Consider the following 21,748-nt stretch of genomic DNA (forward strand, 5'->3'; position numbering starts at 1 on the left):
TGGGATTTTCAGATGAAAAAAAAACCAATCAAAAAATGTTTTCCTTCCATTAAGAGAGGAAGAAAAGAAGGGCTGATAAAATGGGTTACAAAGTGGACATTGCTTTACAATATACAAAAGTCTCCTTTCTTAGCATGTCATATGGTTAGCAAAGGATTATAGATTTGGCTTCCAATAGTCAACTGGCAAAGGATGAGTTGAATTATTATGAATGAAGCATTAAGGTATCTCCACACGTATAGTTGGAATGTCTCTATTAGGCTCACAGCATTAAAAAAAAGATACTCAGGATTAGTACTAGAGTACCGTTTTAGTTTCTTGAACTGCTAAAAGCAATTAATTTAACACCATCCTGCTGTCCAGGTAAAGCCCCACCGTATGCCAAGTTAGAACATCTTCCAGAAGAGTTTGCTTAGAGAAACAGTAGCAAGGTTTTGCTTGGTATTTTAAAGTATTTTTGATAGTAGCTGTAAGTGTCAGAAAACACTATTTTAAAGCTGACCTAAAATATCAGTTCATATCACAGCTATGCCTGGCTTTATAAAAGTCAGTCATATGTCTTTTCACTATCTTTTTGCAGGATTTAAAACCAAGTAATATTGTGGTAAAATCTGACTGCACGCTGAAGATTTTGGATTTTGGACTGGCCAGGACTGCGGGCACTAGCTTCATGATGACTCCCTATGTGGTGACACGTTACTACAGAGCACCAGAGGTCATCTTGGGAATGGGCTACAAGGAGAACGGTAGGGCTGCAATTTCATAGCAAGCACAGTACGACCTGAAGCGTAAGGTCTACCTCTACAATTGTAAGGGGCACCAGGAGAAAAAGGAAACATAATGGGAAATGACATCTATAATTTACAAAGCAGGTCATTTAGAGCAGTTTCTCACTGTTGTGTACTGCAGCTACTGAATGTATGTGGGATGCTGTGTTGGTGAATGTATCACTGTGGAGTTGCAGAGTAATAAGAACCTTGTTCTTAGTTATGATTGAACTTAGTAAATACAGTTAGCTCTTTCTCTTTGGCTTCTTTGGCTGTGAAACAGTGTGAAAACCACTGAAATTGCTGAATGAGTGATGTGCTCCAAATTTGAGTCTGGGTCTCTGAATTGTTTGAGGGAAGACGAGATACAAGCTGAAATAGGGAATCCTCCCTATTTCCTCTCAGAATTTCTTCATATCTGGAGTTCAATCTGAATATCAGGAATGGCTTCTATCTTTATGGTAGGTTTAACTAAACTCCCAGGTTTTGCTGACAGTTTTCATGTGTTATAGCTGAAGCTAAAAAAGCATGCACCTGATTTGTATGTAATTTTGTTAGATATAAATGGGATATTGCTCTGAACAGTCTGTGAGGGATCTGGATGCCTCTTGATCCCTGGAAAGACTGTGAAAAGCAGGTAGGGGGTGCTAACTATAGAGAAGCAGGTAAGGAAGGATTCACATTTTGCAGAGTATGAAGGGAAAACTTAGTAAGTGATTCTCATTTTGTAACATAGCTGTGAATTGCATCTGAATGCCAGGTAGGCCAGGCAGCAAAGGAGGGGATTCAACATAGAGTGGTGAAAAATCAGCTAGGACTCAGATTCTGCTGTCAAAAGCTACTACTGGTCTGTTTGACACGGAAACTTTTCAATGACAAACACAGTAAATGTCAAAACCAGGAGTTTATTAAAAAATGTCCAATGTAATTTACATTGAAGAGGTTACCTAACCTGCGGGAGAACTTTTACTAACAACCAACTGTATCCTATAAAGGGCATTGAACTGATTTTTGGTGCTAATTTCATGACTTACACTATAAAGCCATGCTAACAAAACATTCTCCGAAATTAGCAAGTCTCTGCAAGAATTATTTGTAATGTTTATGAATTTACAGCACACATTTCAATATTAAAGTCTAAAGAGTAGAGGATTATTAAGCACAGTCTAAGTGAAAAGAATAATTTCTGAAAAAGGAATAATCTTCCTTAAAGTATTTTGTAATTGTTAATTTTTATAAGTGCTGTTAGAGATTTGAACTAGGCTCAGCATGCTTAGATAGTTCCTTCGTCAAAATCCAGAGTTCATTCTATTCTGAAATGAATTATTTTGTGTTTATTTTTTTCCTCTCCAGACATGCAGTAGATGATTACTATTGTTGTTGTTATTGTCCCTGAAAGGACAGAGAAAGCACTTGCTTTTCACATGATTAAAATCGCACCAAGAAGAATTTAGTCACTCTTGTGATGAATGTTTGCCACATCCAAAGGTCCCATTCAAATGCCCACTGAAGTTAACATGGAGACTTCCTTTGACTTCCTTGGGCAATGAATCTGGCTCAAGGTGAATGATTCTGTCAACATGTACAAAGCCAAAATACAGTAAACAGAGAAGGAAAACAAAATATTTGAAAATGAAGGTCAGCTTTCTGCTTGGAGGGTCTGATCTGCTTGGAGGCTCTGATCCAGCTCCCAAGGAAGTCAACAGAAAGGGTTGTTTTTTGCTTCCCTGCTCTGGCCTATGCTGCCACATTACTGAAGCTCCCCTACCTTTTTCCCCCCTCTTACTACGTACACTGCCTGTATAAGGATCGTTCACTGCTTTCATTTTCTTTCTGCTCTTGGTTGGCTAAAGATGCATAATTACCACCAGTTTGCTGCCCTTCTGTGGAAGGTCCCATAACTGTCAGTTTGAAGAAAACTCTGCCACTGCCTCAGGCATGCTCTTGCTGTCCCATGCCCCTGATACCTGTACCCTCCTTTTCCCAAATGGAACATTTCCCCTTTATTTTGTTTTACCAAGAAATGAGTTGTTTGTTTGTTTCTTTGGTTTGGTTTGGATCGCTTTTGAAGGATAGAAAGGGGAAGAAAAAGAGGAGAAGAAACTGGTTGTGTAGGTCAAGCATGACCACAAAATGAGGATTCAAAGCTGAGAAACAACATAGTTTTTAAAGCATTCAAAAGCAGATTTTTCCCCCTCACATGGAATGCAGGTCTGTTCTTTCTGTTCATACTGTGTCACTATCTATCTAGTCTTTTTTGTTGTAAGATGACAAAAATACCCCAAACCGGCCAGGTCAAGCAGATAATGTAACTATGCCCATTGCATCTAAAAGCTAAACGCAGAATCAGGAAGATAAATGCTCTTAGTCTTGATGGTACTTGTTGTGCAAAGTGGTTGTTTTAGCATTTATTTTGAGTAGCTATGCAGTAAAAAGCAGAGTCAACACAGGTCACAGTCTCCAGTTCTTTCCAGTTGGCATGTAGGTACAGATATGTATAGATAGGTGCCTAGGGCATAAGTACAGATCTTGAAGCAGGAGTTTTAAATAACCCTTAAGGGTGGTATTTATACGGCCTTTACTTATGTGACTAGAACCTCTTCTGTACTGCTGCAAAGAGACTCAGTCCTGCAGGGCAAAACCTAGAAACTGCCTGGCTGCAAGTAGGATTTATTCCAGTTGACCATTGTCTGGGCCGAGGTTTTTTGTTGTTATCTTTTTCTTAAAAAAAAATAAACCAAAACTGTTTTTTCACCATAAACTCAGTGTATACCATGACTCTGTGCAGTTGTTACTTTTTCTTGACTTGCTATCTGTGAGCCTTTTCCCAAAAATGTTGATTTTAAACTTTTTCCATCATTGTTACTAACTACTGTCAAGCTGACTGACACAGCTTTTACTTATTTACTTACTTATTTAAGCTTTCGGTGAGACATGAAAAAAAACCTAACAAAACCACAAAACAAATTGTACTGTTCTGATCAACCTGCTCTTTTTCCCCTCCTTTAGGAGTGAAATATTGTAGTTAACTTTGCTTTTTTTCCCTCCTTCTTCACTTCCCTGTCTCTGCTATTCTAGTGGATATATGGTCTGTGGGATGCATTATGGGAGAAATGGTTCGCCACAAAATCCTCTTTCCAGGAAGGGACTGTATCCTTGTGCCATTTGCTGCAGCTTCACCTATTATTTGTTCCTCTCCTTCACCCCATCCCTTTTACCATGTAATGACTATACCAGGACTGTAAAGATAGAAGCAAAAAGTTGAATCACAGAGGTATGAGTAAATGAAAATAGTGCACTACTGATACAAACAAAATTGAAAATGAAAAACAGATGCACAGAATTATTGCAGTCAAACAAGTTATTTTATTTTAAAACCTGTAATCACTCCATTTTATGTAGTCATTATGTCATACTAATAAGCAATATAGCAAACAAGCATCATGGGTTCAAATTAGAGAGCTTTACATATTATTCTTCAAAGGAAAAGTAAGAAAGAAAACAATCCTAACTTGGCACATCTGGCTCCTGTAAATCTGTTTTTCTGCTTTTATGTTTTAGAAATAGTGGCTTCATAACATTTGTGGTGACATCATAAACTTTCGCTTGCTAATGCATCATGGAATTGGATTCACCTCAATGCTGTATGGGCTCAGAGTTGAGTCAATACAACATTTTTTATCTTTAAAACAAAATGAAGAATTTGACTCACCCAGTTTAAGGCAACTGTTTATCTGCTGTGGTTTCCAAAGTGGCATGGAATCAGATTCTCTTGATTTAAAAATGGATTTTCCTTTACTTGCATGAGGTCTATGTTGTTAATTAAACTGTGTTTCCTTCCCATCTTGTTCTTCTTGTCTTGGGTGGTATTATTTCTACCACCACCAAGGTGGTGAAAGCAATATTAGAAAATGGAAACAAAAGAGGAGGTGCTCTGCTTAGCCTTTGGTCTATCACAGGCTAAGGCAGGCAACCTGCCTGTGATGGCTGGGAGGTGTAAGTAGTGTCTATTTTGCCCGTCAGCATAAAATGCAGCAGCGTAACAAGTTTTCCACTTTCAGAAACAAAAAGGCATATTATTTTCAGCAGGTTGGCAGAAAGACACCATAAAAAACCTGGCATCAGCAGACACTGGCAGTTGGTGTGGAGAAAACCCAGCTTTTCAGACATGTAGTCATGGAAGTAAATATTTTTTTGGCTGGCTCTAGAGTGATTCCTGTAGTGTTTGTCAGAGTTAGGTCCTGCCGGTCCTGTTTTCACAGCTCTGTCAACTTTCTCTGAAAATGTAGCTCTGCCCAGTAGCCAGGTGAAGATGCAGGTATACGTTTCTAACAGGAAGATGGGGAAACTGCAGGTGCCTCATGCTTGTTGAGGAGGAAACAGCAACATTGTACTGGCTTCTAGTCTTACAGGAATATGAACTAGAAAGTTATCAGATGCAAAGCACAACAATGTAATAAGAATGGAGGGTTTTATTATTAGTGGAATAAGAATGGTGGGTTTTACTAGTAATGGAGAGCTGTGATAGTGACACACTCCATAGGTGCTGAGCTTCCCCAACAACGTGTGGAGCAGTCTGCACACCTACATGTGGTGAGCTGACCCTGGCTGGACACCAAAGCCGTTCTATAACTCCCCCTCCTCAACTAGACAGAGAAAATACAACTCGTGGGTTGAGAGATAGGGTCAGGGAGAGATCACTCAGCAATTACTGTTATGGGCAAAACAGGAAGGACTTTAGGAAGTTAGTTTAATTGATTACCAATTAAATCAAAGTACAGCAATGAGAAATAAACCCAAATCTTAAAACACCTTCCCCCACCTGTCACTTCTTCCTGGGCTTAATTTTACCTGTGAATTCTTTACCTCCTCACTGACAGCAGCACAAGGGGACAGTGGATGAGGGTTGTGGTCAGTTCATCATCCATTGTCTCTGCTGCTTCTGCCTCCTCAGGGGAGGACTCCTCACACTCTTCCCCTGCTCCAGCATGGGATCCCTCCTGCAGGAGACTGTTCTTCATGAACTCCTCCAATGTGAGTCTTTCGCACAGGCTGCAGTTCTTCACGAACTGCTTCAGTGTGAGTCCCTACCACAGGATGCAGTCTCCAATGACAGTGTCTTATTCAGGGATAGCAACAGAATAGTTTTTAAATACCTTCTAACATTTCAGTATCAGTTAAAATAACAACTGAATTTATAAACAAACGCAGAAAACATTGTGTAAACTGTGTGATAGTCCTACTTTTTAAATCATTGGAAATCCTGCACCCTGCAATACAGTGTATGTGGGCCAGGTCACAGCTGCTACTCATTTCTAGCCTGGAGTAAGAACATTCATGTACGGTACAGTCTACATCCAAGAAAAATTTCACAGCTGCTGTCAAGCTTTATGGAAAGAAAAAACTTCAGAAATTATGGTTGACTAAACCATCCCACTGAGTTATCATGGCACTTGGTGCTGCTGACTTGAAATGAAATTTCAATTTCAAAGTCTTCATGGAAATTAAAAAAGGGATAATATTAATTTCAGATAATCTCACATAAATAAGAAACTTTCTCTAAGTTACTATAAGAAAGCTCTGAAATCTGTATAGACTACAGATACCAGTAAAGGATAACTGTCCTGGCTGGTATGAATGAAAGTTATGCATTTTCAAAAAAATGTGTACGTTTGTTATCTTTATTAAAATGCTCTCTGAGCACATGTTCCGTTAACTGCTATTTTCATTGGCAAAAAAAAGGCCAAACAAAACTTGGAAATTATTGGTCTGTCAATATGGCTAATGCACTTAATGTAATTGACCTAGCAGGGCACTTGAGATACATCAGGGCTAGAGGACTGGTCCATTCAAGTGCTGTCAGTTTGTGATGAGCTACTTTGTTCTCAGAAAAATAACACCCTCCAGTCTCCTGGAGAGTGCTGGGTAGAAATTGCACAGCAGGTACCTTTGTTCCTTGTTACTCACCTAAAGCAGACATTTCAAAATGCTGTCAGGCAGACTTCTTTGTCAAAAGTCAGACCCTCATGAGAAGAAATCCACCTTCTGATAAATTTGCAGGTGGATTTTACAGACTAAAACTTTCCTGGGGAGTTCTGGTAAGCTTCTGTAGTCCACTTCTGAGCTCCTTCCTCAGTGTTCCTTCAATCCATATGCAACTTTTGTCTCAGTTAAATCAGAAAGAGTGTGAACAACTAAAACCTGCCCAAACTCTTGGATGCCATTGGAAATATGTTGGAAAACTCCAGGACTTTAATCCAACAGAAAATTAATGAGAACCTTCCTGAAATAGAAGAAGTCTTTAACCAGGTATATCTGGGAGTGTGGGCATCTGAAATTCCAGGTGGGGCAGGGAATGTTTTGTCTATTAAAGTAGAAATGGAAAGGGGGGCCTGCCCAGTTAGAATAAAATATTCCTTAAAATTGGAGAATCGGAAGGGAATCAAAGAAATCATTAATAAATTTTTAAAATACGGATTATTAATTGAATGTGAATCGGAATATGATACTCCTCTCTTGCCAGTAAAGAAATCCAATGGGAGAAGTTACAGATTAGTTCAAGATCTCAGAGCAATCAACAGAATTGTAGAGGATATTCATCCAGTGGTGGCTAATCCACATACCTTATTGACTAAATTGACTAAGAATCAGAGGTGGTTTACTGGTCTGGACTTAAAGGATGCATTTTCTGTCTGCCCCTGTCCAAAGAGGGTCAAAATTTATTTGCTTTCGAATGGGAAAACCCTGACATGTGCATAAACTACACAAAAGGCATATTTGGAATCAGTCCATATGTTTATCCGCTTGTCCTTTGACACAGCTCACTTGGACAATGTTACCTCAGGGATTTAAGAACAGTCCAACCAACAACTCCAGGTTCCAGTACAGGTTGGGGAATAACCTATTAGAGAGCAGTGAAGGGGAAAGGGACCTGGGGGTCCTGGTTGATAGGAGGATGACCATGAGCCAGCACTGTGCCCTTGTGGCCAAGAAGGCCAATGGCATCCTGGGGTGTATTAGAAGGGGGGTGGTCAGTAGGTCGAGAGAGGTCCTCCTTCCTCTCTACTCTGCCCTGGTGAGACCGCATCTGGAATATTGTGTCCAGTTCTGGGCCTCTCAGTTCAAGAAGGACAGGGACCTGCTGGAGAGAGTCCAACGCAGGGCAACTAAGATGATTAAGGGAGTGGAGCATCTCCCTTATGAGGAAAGGCTGAGGGAGCTGGGTCTCTTTAGTATGGAAAAGAGGAGACTGAGGAGTGACCTCATTAATGTTTATAAATATATAAAGGGTGAGTGTCACGAGGATGGAGCCAGGCTCTTCTCGGTGACAACCAATGGTAAGACAAGGGGTAACGGGTACAAACTGGAACACAAGAGGTTCCACTTAAACTTGAGAGGAAACTTGTTCTCAGTGAGGGTGACGGACCACTGGAACGGGCTGCCCAGGGGGGTTGTGGAGTCTCCTTCTCTGGAGACATTCAAAACTCGCCTGGACGCCTTCCTGCGTAACCTCATCTAGGTGTTCCTGCTCCGGCAGGGGGATTGGACTAGATGATCTTTTGAGGTCCCTTCCAATTCCTAATGTTCTGTGATTCTGTGATTTTGTGTGACTTTCCCTAAAGCTGTGTCCAGCTCTAGCTAATAATATCTTCAAAATCTCATGAGATCTCAATGTAAGGACTAGAAATGTATTTCTGGTATATTTTGTCTAAGAGAAGGGAAAACTTATAACGGTCTGAATGCTTTCAAATGAGATTTATTTATTAGATCTGAGCTGTTGAGGACACAGTGATGTCCTACAGGCATATATGACTTAGTGGGGAAATAAAGCAAAGAGCAGTTCTCTTCAGTACTGGGAAGGCATGTAAAGGATGTACTCTAGCAGGTTCATGTGTGAGTTCTTCAAGAGATCAAAGGGGAAAGAGTGATTTCATCACAGAATCTTTCTGATAACAGACAAGTGTCTTAAATTTGGCTAGGCCTGGGTTACAGTGGTGAGCATGGAAAATTCCTACTGCAAATAGCTCAGAGTCTAAGACAGCCGAAAAAGAAAATACCATTAGGATAGCAAGAGAAAAAAAGTCCGAACTGGCTCTATGTAGATATGAACATTCAAAAATGATTATGAAGAGAAGTCAGTACCAACAGAGGAAGTTAATGTTTTCTGTGGCCAGATGTCAAAAATTCCTTTTTCCGTCAGCTGTCTTTGAGAGTGGTGGGATTAGGAGATGTATTAGGAGATGGGATTAGGATTCTGTTGTATTTTGTTGTATTGCTTGCCTTAGGGAAAAGAATTTGTATCAACAAAGTCTTTCAAAAAAAGGTGTTGCCTTTTCACCACTCATTAGCAGAATATCTCTTTGCATTTGAAATACCATTGCAATTATTAGTGGATGTAATCCTAATATATTGAGTGCATGTTGTGGATTTTCTTAAACTGATGTAATAAAACATCTGCACTTTTATTTAGTGCAGTCTGTTATTTTTCATGTTCCCAGTAGTATTTTCTTAAAGCTTGTTTTGTCTTTGAAAAAAAGCCAGAAACAATTATAAGCATCAGGATTATGTAAAAGAGACTATTAAGAATGGCTGTCCTGGCTCTCCAGGTTGGATCAGCTGGTATGTGTTAGCCTGCTGCTTAAGTGTCTGTTGCCTATGATGGCAATGAGGGATAAGTCTGGATTTTGATTCCACCCTGGGTACATGGTATTTGGTTTTGGGCTCAGGATTTCTCTGAGAATACAGCAAGATTTTGAATTCTGATTATTTTATTGGCGGAAGTTTACTCAGCTGAGCCAAGGTCTGTTTCAAAGAGACTTCAGTGCAGTTGTGAAGATGATTTGGCTGTTGCTATTCTTTCTTTTTTAATTTAGATCTGTATACTCCAACGGTTTATAGTGTGATTTTCACTTAGTATAAGAGCCATATGCTGTCTGAATCTGCGTGGCATTTGGAATGGATTCCAGCTGCTACAATGAAGATGATACATTGCTCCTTTCCCAACATTCACCTGAAAGATTTTCAGGATGGGCCTGAACACCCAATTTCAGAAGTGGCCAAATGTTGAGGCGTAGATATGTGCTACACTTACTGCTGCCTCATATGAATTTCAGACAGTTAGTTGTCTTTTCAGGCACTTATGAAAATTGGATGGTCTCAAATGTATTCTGGGTTTTATTTTTTCTCCTTTCTATTCTATTAATCAGCTTTTGCTTGATGGCAGCTGTACTAATTTGGGCTGAGTTTCACTGGTACAGTTGAGCAGAGAATTTAAAACTTGTAGATAGGTAGTACTGAACTCTTTTGTCAAGAGCCTGTAGGTGTTTGGTTGGGATCAAAGTAGAGGACTGGAACACACTCAAAATCATATATCATCAGATATGAAAATATAGAAGTATACTTAAATGATATACTTATCTGTTTGTACTGTAGCAGGAGAGTTTACCTGCGGGATTCCTGCTGGAAGAGGTGAAATGAGTGTGCTTGAATACTCTTTGAGAACTGGGAAGACATACTTCAAAGTCAAAATTTAAATTAAGCTAAAAGGAGCTCTGAGGCTAGCCAGCTGCAGCATCTGCAAAACATGTTTTAAATGTTACTATCTGCTAGATGCAGTGTAGTGTGCTTAACATTCCTTGGCAAATTTCTCCATAGGTCTTTTTTACTGCAATGGTATTTATATAGTTATACTCAAAAGATGATGGGTGACGAGGAAGAATATGCGTGCCTCCACTCATTCTGGAGCTTGCATCTCAGGATTCCCATGGCTTTTTCTTAATATACTTGTGCCTCTTAATATCCAGTGACATCCCTTTCAGTCTCTCTGCAAGCTCTGCTGTTCCAAAAGAGACAGTGGAGCATGAGTTCCCAAGGAAAAACAATAGTTGTTTGGCACTGCAACATAAGAGCCAACCTCTGAGGAAAAGCATAGATTTGCATATGATTTCGACATCCTTCTGCATTTTTCCAGGTGGGCCAGGATCTACAGGCCTTTCTACTACAGATCAATTCTGTCTTTGCCAAATGAAGTTGAGCATCTGCTAGTCTGAATCTCAGAGAGTTCTGGCTGCACTGTGTCATAACAAAGCACATGCTTATCAGTCTGGAACTCACAGAAAGTTTATAAAGAAAAGAAAGAGAAATTCATACATTGGTTTGAAGCATCACGCTTGTAAAATTGTGGCAATTCCCTTTTATTTCCATCTAGAGTCTGCCAGGAGAGTAACTGTACTCTACAGCGTTTTGCAGCTTCAGTTGCAGGTAGTAAATTAGAAGTCAATAATACAGTATTTAAACACTTTGGAACCCTGTTGCTGAAAATTTTAAGGGTTAAATGACATCATATGGAGGGTGTTTTTCAAATTAGAAAGGAAAGATTTTCTCAGGAAATCTTGATGGATTGAGCTGGTACTGTCCTGAGCACTTGTTAAAACATGTTGAAATCCATACATATAAATACAAGTATGAAGAGAAGGGTTTTGGTATCTCAGTGAGGTCCTGAGACTGGAATGTCACAAAACTGAGAGATTGCCATGATTTAGACAGAATTGAGAGAGGGAAGAGTTTGATGGGTTTGGAAGGCTTTTAATCTTTTTCAAGCATTTGAGCCACCTTCACAATTGTCATTAGAAGCACTGCACATTGCAAACTTTCCTTGGCACTGGAAATCTGAAGCCTTTGTAGCTGTGCTATCTAGAACTTGTGAAAAAAGGGATCTTCACCCTTGTATCATTGAGAATCATCAAGTATTTTTGTAAACTATATCCTTTTTTATTTCATAGAAACAATGGAAAAACCTGTAAAAACAGGGTACAGTGTCCAATACAGACTGCTGTGTTTTTCTTCCTGAAAATTCAAGTGAGGGCCTAGAAATGGTTCTTCAAAGCAGACCTCAGTGCAGATCTGCAGGAGCACTCAGCAACAGAGAGGGAGGTAAAGGGAAGTCCTACCCTTTCTATTTTAGAATAGAGAGGTATCTTTCTATTTTAGAAGGACTTGGTGTCTTTCTATGTTAGAAGGATTTGGAAAGAGAAGCTTGCTGCATTGTGAGAGGCATGCTCAGTTGCTTTGACGTTTTACTGGATTTTGCACCTCAGCCATGTGGAAACAGCATGGTGTGCTAAACATTTTGGCTTACTGTAACACAAATAAAATCTGGTATCATGGTTTGCTTCAGAAATACATCTGTCATAGTTTTCCCAAGTTAGTTTTGAAGACATGATCATCTCTTTTCATCTTGCAGAGAAGCAATTTCTGCATCACTAAAACAGGAGCCATGACAAGTATGAATGCTTGGCATTCTTACTAACATTCTGGGCAGAGAGAGAAAGCATGAGCTGGCCCACGAGTTTGGAAAAGATAGCAAAGCTCATTTAGTTGCACGTGCACCTCTGGTCTCCAGAGTTTCCCGTGGCATGTGTTTCATGAATTTTAATTTAAATGTCATGATTTTCATTGAATGAAAACCAGAGGTCACTGAGTGCATGTCTGAAGAACAATCTCAGTAGGAGTTTTAGCAATGCCAGTTGCAGATTCCCCTTAAGAGGTCCCTTTCATTCTGTTTTGTCAAGTCCCCGAGAACCTGCATATTGGCAGGAGGAAAATGCAGGACCATTATGAAGGAATGAGAAAGGAAACGATCTATGGTGTCTTCAGTATCACAGTGACACCCATGCTTTTACAAATTCATTCAGCATGGTAGGAGCAGCCTTCTGCAGAAACAGAAAAGGAAATTGTATCCACAGCTAAGTTATAGGGGAGGTGTCCTCAAAGGTTCAGATCCTTTCAGGTAGAAACATCTTTGGCTAGTTCTGCAGTTCCTGATCCTTTTGCACCTTTTCTGAAGGAAATCTGAAACCCGGAATGATGATCAAGCACTCATTTGGAACAGGAAGTACATGAGACTAAAGCACAAAGAGGAATAGATGTCTTCATTAATGTTCTTCCATTCCAGCCCTCTCTTCTCACCATCTCTTTGTGGTCAGCTTCTCTGTGAAGGCCTATGTCAGCAGCCAGACCAGGCTTTTCCCATGACACAGAAAGTTTGGAGAGTGGGGAGCATGCACATGTGGCCACAGAGCAACTTGTGTTCAGCTTCTTCAAACTCTGTTCAAGCTCCTGGGGAGATTTTGGATTTTCCTGTGGAGAGCAGATTCATTCTCCAAATGTTTTGCAAAACAGCCCTGATACAATCACTGAAAAGGGTGTTTCTTAACTGTTTGATGTGGAATTAGAACCAGGAGGTGGGCCAGAGGTGAAAAGTTGCTGTACAAGTGAAATATTTTCTCTGTTGAGGAAAACACTTGCATGTGGTTTGTGGTGGACATTTATTCAAGATGGCTATGCTAGGGAGACATTTGGTGTCCTTGGAAAACTTCCTCATATTTTGAAGTATATGCACACACTCAAGAATGCATTTCAGAGAAGCTCTGTGCAATAATCAGGTTTGTAGAGATTTTGGATGCATTAAAAATCCCCCACTTCTTGTAATCCAGGACATGGGTATTCTAATGGAGAGGGAGCTTCTCATCAAGGGCTACCCAAATCTCAACAATTTCACTTCAGAGCATTGTGAAAAGTTGTAGGTTTAATTCCGTAACACTATTTCATGTGATCCTAAAACAAGGCAAATAGTTGCTAAAGTGAAGTTTTACCTAAAGTCATGCAGAGGTCTCTGTGACTGTAAATTAGCCTGGATTTGATTAAAGTTTAGGAATATTCCATGTGTTGATGGAGCATTGTCAGCCTTTGTGAATATTTTGCATTCGGAGAAAATCTTGAACCAAATGTAGATTTTCAGTGCTTCAGAGCTGAGTGCAGATGTTTAGATATTGTGGTTTGTTTGTTTCTCTGATGCTTGTACAAGTGAAATCACTGAGACTACATCTGGATTGATGTTGGACTAAATGAAACTGAGAATTGAGGCTTAGGTCTCTGTAGTACAGTCCTTATGGAACTTTGCGTGAGCCTCAGTGCCTTAACTGGTTCTTCTGACAGCTGCTGCTGCTCTATATGCTGAAACTCCTAACCTTCAAATAAATAAGTTTTCTTAAATGTGAAGTGAAACTCTGGATCACAATTTGACTTATTTCTAATTGGCTCAGGAGAGGAAAAAGAGGCAGCAGTCAAGAATGCACTTTTTTTCTCTCTTCAGATGCTGGTTATATTCAAATGTTCATCTTCGCTTCTGATTTAGACATTTTTAAAGAGCTTCCTTCCCAAAACCTCAGGAGTAGAGGACAATAATCGTCTCTGCTTTACACAGTTTACGGTTTAGTAAGTCACAAGTTCAACTTCTGTGTGTGTGCCCTTGAGCACAGCATAGAGCAGTAATGTCAGAAAAAAGCCTCAGAAAATATAAAGGAATTAATGACAGATGAACAAACAACTGCTTGCTCTATCTTTTCCTGATATATTGCATGCCATTTAGCTTGTGATGAAGGCAGCAATAATTTGCATCTCTAGGTTTGCTTCTTGCTTCTAAACAAGTAGCCTTTTATTTATTTGGGGTTTTTTTGTTTATTGATTTATTTATTTTGTAGTGATGAAGCTTTTCGTATGCTAAAGAAAGCAGCGGGGAGCCTTAGACCCAAGCATGTAAAGATTTGCACAGATAGGACATTTGCCTTCAAAGTCAAATCCACTTTAAACTGTTGCTCAATATGAAATTGTAAGAGTAAATTTAACCAAGCAGCATGCCGCTTTCATTTTTTTTCCCACAGTTTCTGGCCCTGAGAAACCAGTCTGTCCCTTTTCTTGCTTCCATGCCCTATGACTTATCATAGAGCAAGGATAGCAGAGGTAATGTGGTTTCATAGTATTGATATGAGGGAAAATGACACCTTAATCCCTTACTGGATACAAGAAGCCTGATTTTCATCTTGTGTCCCAATGTAAATTGTGGTTAGCTTTGTTTGACCCAGCTGAACTGCTCTTCTCTGTACAAGGCAAACAGTTCCCCAGTTTGCTCTGACTGCAGTGCAGAAGGTACAGCTTACTGCTTCTGTGTCTCAACTGTCCTATTTAAAAATCACCATTTCCTATCACAGTAAATGGAAATCTTAGTTGATTCTCAAGACCCCTATTATGGACTGCTGGCTCCACTGAGATTCAGTGGAAGTGAGCCAGCAGGTTCTAAAGCAAGCATTATTGGAGTCAAATAAGCTCAACAAATTCTATTCAGACCCCTGAATAAGACGTGGATATGTCTTCACAAGAACCAAGTTCCTTTTGTGGCTTCTGGCAGTTCAGCTTGTGAAAATATGCATGGATCTCTGATAACTGAAAGGATAAAGGGAAAGCAATTTGCATATCCTCATTGAATACAGAGACCAGCATTCATTTACAATACAAAGCAGCATAAACCTAGGTACTGAATACAAATGAAAACGTAAAAAAGAAAAAAATAATTGGTAAATATTAATTACAAAGTTGTATTATGACACAGTAGCCAGACGTGGGTCTCACTTGGTTTTCTGTATTTAATAGTATTGTCTTTCATCCACACTGGCGTAAATGAAAGCTGCCGGAGTTGGTTTTTCTCAGACCTGCTGTGTTGTCACGAAACATGTATGTTCAAGCAGAAAAGCATTTGCAGAGAGCGAAAGGCAAGTCTGTGTCTGCAGTGTGGGCCGCAGGCTCTGTGCTATAGCATGATTGGATAAATCTTCTCATTTATTTGTTGTTCTGTTCCTGTTTTCTTGTTTACCCTCATTTCATTTTTGTTTTCAGTTGACATGTGGTCAGTAGGGTGCATCATGGGAGAAATGATTAAAGGTGCTGTATTGTTTCCTGGCACTGATCGTATCCTTCCTAGCAGCCATTTTGGCCTCAGTAGGTGCTTCCAACCCCTTCCTGCTAGACTAGTGCTGACATACATTTGTACTCTATCTAAAGAGCTGGGTTAAGTCCCACTGCAAAATCCCTGCAAACCAAAATGTCAATAAACAGTTACTGCCTTCCACTGAAAGCCTTAGGTGGAAACCACAGTGTAAGGAGATGAAAACCATCATCCTACATGGTTCATCAGAATCACTTTCTGGAGCCAGTGACCACTTTTGGTTTTAGTTTTGTTGTTATAAATGTCTCTTCATTAATTTGTCAGGGAGGAGAAGAGAGTGTTTCATTAATGACAGTGTTCTGTAAGTTCAGGTTGTAGCATGGCAGGAGCAAGTCACTGTTTATCTCAGGATGGTGCATAAGAGATTCTGCATTTTGAGAAGAAGGTATGAATAACTCAGATGTGACTTTCAGAAATACTTATTTGTTTGCTTGTTTGCTCTGCAAGTGGTATTGAAGAAGGAAAGAAGGAAATGTCCTCAGTTTGAGGACAACTTCTGCTTCCCAAGACTAAAATTATCACTTAATTTTGTACCAAATTGATGACTTAAAAGGCTAGGAATTTCCTTGGAAACTGTTGTAGTAGGCTTCAGTCTGTCATCCTTTATTTATGTACGTGTAGTTATTGTGTGAAAGCAGACTATTTTTGACATCAACAAAAAGCGATTTATAGATAAATGCATTAAATGAGTGGACAAGTGGTCCAAGCAGACTAGGTATATGTAAGTTTTCCTTTGAGACCATTCTGCATTCAGGACTGAGGCAGCCATAATTCCTACTTTATCTGATGCTTTATCAAACCTCGATATATACCCTATTATTTATCAGATTGTGAAAGTGGTTTCTTCTTGTGCACAACAGCAACTATGTTCTGTACATGCTTGGTCTAACTCCAGCAATTCTTGGTGCATAGGATTACACAGATAAGAAATGGAGATGACCTATGTACAAGTTTTCCTTCTGATTTTTACTCTGTACTTAGACGACAGAGGAGTTTCCAGGCATTATCCATTTTTGTGTAACTTTCTCTGTATGTGCATGCATATACAGTTATGTATATGTGTGTGTGTACCTATATACATATCAATTCAGTTTAGCACTTTACTTTTGCCCTCCTTCACACTTTCAAGGGTTCAATATTTTGATTAAAATGTGGAAAAAGTAATATCTGAAGAACATGAAAGAAATTAATGTAGGCAATGATATCTTTAATATTTTCACAGCCTTGTCTAGTAAGATTCTGATTCATATATTGTCAAAAATGTTGGATGAGCGTATTCATACTTAAATGAATGCTAAAATTCCCATGTGTTCTCATGTGATGTGGAGCACATCTCATCTGCATATATGAAAGTGAACCTTTCACTTCTGTGTTAATGTAGGTCATTAGCATCTATTTGTGTTCCAGGAAGATTTGGTCCAGGCTGTGCTGGTGTTTCCTATGAATGTGGAGTGAGAAATTTAAGTGTGGAGGTTAGTGTAGTTCGGTGTTGTAGTTTGAACTGTTTTTACGTTAACAGACACGTTGCAAGATACCATTTAAAGAAATCCCCAAGTAAGTACAAAAAGAATTGTGTCTTTATAGCTCTTTAAAAACTGGTTTCTTTGGCACAGCTGTGTACTTGTTGAAAAGAAATCACACAAAGCCTCTATAATTAAACCATTATGTGCTGCTTATTATTGCAAAACCCCCACAGAATTTGGCATTGCCAGCTGCTGATCTGTTTGGGATTGTTCCGTAATTGAGTTCACGTTCTTCATCTGTATTTATAATACATTGCTAAATTTGCACTGTGTTTAATGTACCGCTCCGCTTTTCTTCTGCTGTTCCATGAGTGACATGCCTGTGAACAGAGAATGATGCCGTTGTTTTTTTTCAGGCCACTTCTCCAAATTCATTCACCACCACCACCTCTCTCCTGCTGCTGAGCAGCCACTGTCAGGAATTCGGCACTTCTGGCTCCTATGTCTGTCTGTGCAGCTGAAAACCAGTTAGAAAGTTGCAAGGGCAGACCCAGCCTGCTGGGATTGATGACCTCATGACACCTTCTTGCTTAAATCTGCATTAAAAATGCTTAGCATTTCTGTAAACAAGATTCTATTTTCAGACATGTCATGGAGTTGGACAGCTGCATAACTCCATCAGCTGGTACTATGAGCCATGAGAACTTGAGAGAAGCATACTTAAGGATGTATTTATATGTAGAAGGATCAAGAGTATTTAGAAAGCTTCCTCTTCAACATAAATAGGTTAAGACAATAATTTGTCATCTAAATTTCATCTTTTAATCACAAACTATGAATTTATGCAAATATAGAAATACTTTTAATATTTTCTGATTGAGGCACAGAAGTATTATAAGTTTTCCCTTATAGACAAGCTCCATTTCCTTAGTTGTTTGAATATTTGCATAAATTTAACTGAAGACCGCAAGCCAACTGAAGAAAGAAAACTGGTCCTTACTTCACACTTCTGAAATACATTGATTCAATGTATGTATTGATGCAATGAGAACAGAAACAAAAATAATGGTAAACTTTCAGCCTGTACCTCTAAACAGATGACTTCATTGTGAAATCCGTTTTTTCCAATAGAAATACTTCATTGTGCATTTAAAATACTGGTTTCCCATTAAAAATTTTGTGCACTTGCTTAGGAAAATATGTCTCTTAATCTAAAGTTCAGATTCTGGTTGTTTTCCATGTAAATAACCGAGTATTTAGAAAACAAAGGAGAACAATACTTAAGACAGTTTTAGAGTGCAAATGGAAAAGGTGGTTTGGAAGCTCGAGGCAACCAGAGAACCTCACTCAATGATAAATCTTCATTTAAAAGATTTTAGAACTATTTCAGCACTATTTTGTTAAATAGTTTCTTTCATATAACTTTGTATGGCTACATTAATGTTAGTAAAAATGCCACAGTATTAGTGTCAGGGACAAACTACCAAATCCAGGTTAAATCCCTTCTTCTGTCTTAAGTAATATAGATGTTACTGTGTATAGTTGACTCATTTTTCTTGATCCTGTTTGGGGCAAGGGACAGATAATGTGATTCAAATAGCTTTAAAGCAGACATTTCAATATATTCCAGAGTTTTTGGCTGGAATTCTTTCCAACTTCCAGTCTGCCCAACATTTGCTTCACTTTAAGGGTTAAAACAGGGGTTTTTGTTTGCAGAAGTTTAAGGTTTTTTTCAGTCAAACATAGGTTAACCTTTTATGGCCTGGGAAATTTCTGTCAGAGTTACATGATCATTAACTCGTAGTACCACTTTTTCAGTTGGTGTGCAAATAACACCTATAGTCACAATCACTCATTGGCTAATGTAACCTAGAGTGGGTTTTGATTGACATTAGGACTGTTCTGCAGTGACATTTGTTTTATTCAGAACTGTGGAAGTTAATTCAGACTGCCAGCTAGAAAAAGGTGCTTCTCTTTGCTTCAATTCAAGACCTCAGATTTTTTTCTAAATAACTGTTTTTTTATCTCATGCCATGATCAATACAACCTCTCACTATCAGATGTGTTACAACCAGTGACTGTATAAAACATAAAAATGAAATGGAGTCAGACCTGTATTTAGCATGGACATTATTACATTCTTGCATGCTTTCGTGTATTGGACCTCAGAATAGAATTGTAGAATCGTAGAATCATAGAATCCTAGAATAGTTAGGGTTGGAAAGGACCTTAAGATCGTCTAGTTCCAACCCCCCTGCCATGGGCAGGGACAATGCCTGTAATGCTTGCAAGGCCTAGGTAAGTGGAGAAACAATACTAGAGAGAGAATGTGTGTCTATCTGGCTGAAAAATGGTCTGTCTCCACCTGCTTTCACTGGGCATTGTTTTTGATGTTACGGTTACTAGAACAAGCCAGGCCTGCGAAAGCCCCAGTGCTGTCCTCCTGTAAATCAAGGCAAGTCAAGAAGTGAAGCATGGTGTCTCTGCCAGCTCCATTGGCTTTGGCTGTCATGTTTGCACTGATGACTCATGAAGCTTCTTCCATTACTTAAAATTTTCCAGTTGTGGGTGGTAGCTTGCTTGTCTGTTGTCTCTTACTGAGATCCTTTGTGTCAGATTAGAAGAAATGTGTCTAGCAGGCACTGACCTTTTGTCTGAGGATTCTCCTTCTCGCTATTGACACTGGTTCCCACCACACAGGCCTTATTTTTATTCTTTTTTAACTCTTTTTCCCTTATCACACACATCCAGAGCGTCTTGTTACATCTTCCCTCTCAACATGTCCAACTGTCCGCAATGTCCGCAACATTCTGTCATCCCCAAGATCTCCCTCTTTCTGGCCTCATTAAATGCCTAAGAGATGGTTAACCTGCTCTGTACAAGCATAAGCTTCCGATGTCTGCTTTGAAGCAAGTCTATTTGGTCCTCCCTGTTTATCAAATGGCCTTCACTCAACCTGCACAGGTAATGTTCCCAGTGATGCTTTTATACCTTGGCTTTCTCACCCATTTAGCTTCTCTAGGCACAACTAACTGCAACTTCATTTATGTATTCTCTGTTCTTGTTTGCAAAGCATTTACACATTCTCTATTTTCAAGCTCCTCAGAAAGACCTGATTCTGAAATAGTCCAGCCAGCAAGCAACGAGGTGTCTCAACCTGACTACAGGTTTAAAATGTCAAACCACTTTATTCTCCCATAAACTGTTTAATTCAAGCTTTGAGGAGTTATAGTCTTGGATAAATTTGTTGTGGTATTTCATTAGTTTTCGGTTGAGAAAAAGATGCTTTTCATAGACAATGCAAAATAAATACAACCTATGGAGTCTCTGTGTGGGAGGGACTGATCTACATAAATCTTTGATTAGTTTTAAAATTAAAGATATTCAGAAAAATCTTTACAGACCATTGCTATTTCCAGCAACCTTTTCCAGCTGAAATTAAAGCTATGCAAGATGCTGTTTCAGAATTCCTCTAAACACTTTGATAAGCAAAGCTGCAAGTTTTAAATTAATCATTTGATTTTTGTTAAAATAAAGCCGTTCAGGTGAACCCAAGTTAAGTCTCCCTTGAATTTTCAAGGTTTGTGAAAATGTCATTTTCATTTCCCTAATCTAAAACACTTTTTTGAAAATCTGATATTGCTTCTGCACCAAAGAGATGAGTTTTGCATAACTTCTTCCCCCCTTCCCTCCCTCCCCCCCCCCGTTATCTTCATTCTGAAGACCTAATTTCTCTCCTAGACTATGAGGAACTGTGTTAAGTGTGGAGGAATTTCCCAAATACTAATGCTGCTTATGACAATAACTGCTCATAATAATTTTAAAAACCTCTGTGCTGAAATGCTTTGATGTTTGTCTTTCAAAAACTTTTTATTTCCAAAATGTTCTTAATGAAACTCATTTCATCAGTGCACCCATGGCTGTATGCAATCTTCTTTTTTTTTTTTTTTATGTTATCATCAGATTCTTACCACTGCAAATTAGTGCGACATAGAGATGGTACTGATTTTATAGATATTTGCTTAATAATATATTTTTTTCTTTGATGCAGTAAGGCTTATTCTGAACATGGCTAGAAGAGCTACATAACTCCTATCAGGTGCCTGATGGTTCTGTGAAGAAAGCTAAAAAAACAAATGAACACCAAAACAAAACAACTCAGTGCAAATTGCTGTATTACAATTTTTTTTAAGCCTGAAACCCTGTTTCTTATTAGTCAGTAATTGTTTAGCAGTGCAGCCATCACATTTGCAGTTGAAGAGAAACATCTGTCTATACCTGAGACATCATTTGTCTGTAGAAAATTAATCCTAGTGCATTCTTATAAAAATCAAACAAATTGCTTTTTGAAGGGTTTCTGATTAGGTGGGTTTAGCAAAATTAACAATAATAAAGTTATGGGAGAGAGTGAAAATACAAGCATAAAGCAGATGAATTGAGGGCGACTTACGTCATGTGCAGAACTCCTTTGAACCAGCTGGGTCTCTCAGTGTCCATAGATTGAATATAGGAGGCAGGTGAACATGTCGTTCTTTCCTGCTGTGCCCATGTGGTCAGGGTGACATAGAGGCAATTACCTGCATGTAATAAAAGGGAGTGTAAGTCATTGGGTTGCAAGCTAAAAGTAAAAATTATAAGAAAGATTGACCCAAAGAGGAAGCTGTGTATTTTCCCGTGGT

At 39.0% G+C, this 21,748-nt stretch overlaps 1 protein-coding gene across 5 annotated transcripts in view; it reads left to right on the plus strand.

The window, feature by feature from the left end:
• The window catches only part of MAPK10 (mitogen-activated protein kinase 10), a gene marked incomplete at both ends in the record, with an annotated part of 77,211 nt that overhangs the window by 36,849 nt on the left and 18,614 nt on the right, over nucleotides 1–21,748 (plus strand). For 2 of the 5 annotated variants that reach the window (XM_080633982.1, XM_080633983.1), the window contains 2 exons: nucleotides 581–746; nucleotides 3,846–3,917. In XM_080633982.1, the coding sequence (XP_080490108.1) occupies nucleotides 581–746; nucleotides 3,846–3,917 (238 nt within the window). Of the gene's footprint in view, nucleotides 1–580; nucleotides 747–3,845; nucleotides 3,918–15,497; nucleotides 15,570–21,748 lie in introns of all 5 variants that reach the window. The other 3 variants (XM_080633984.1, XM_080633986.1, XM_080633985.1) reach the window with 2 other exon arrangements.

The sequence above is a fragment of the Psittacula echo genome (assembly GCF_963264785.1).
Source record: "Psittacula echo genome assembly, chromosome: 1".
In the NCBI taxonomy this organism is placed as follows: domain Eukaryota; kingdom Metazoa; phylum Chordata; class Aves; order Psittaciformes; family Psittacidae; genus Psittacula; species Psittacula echo.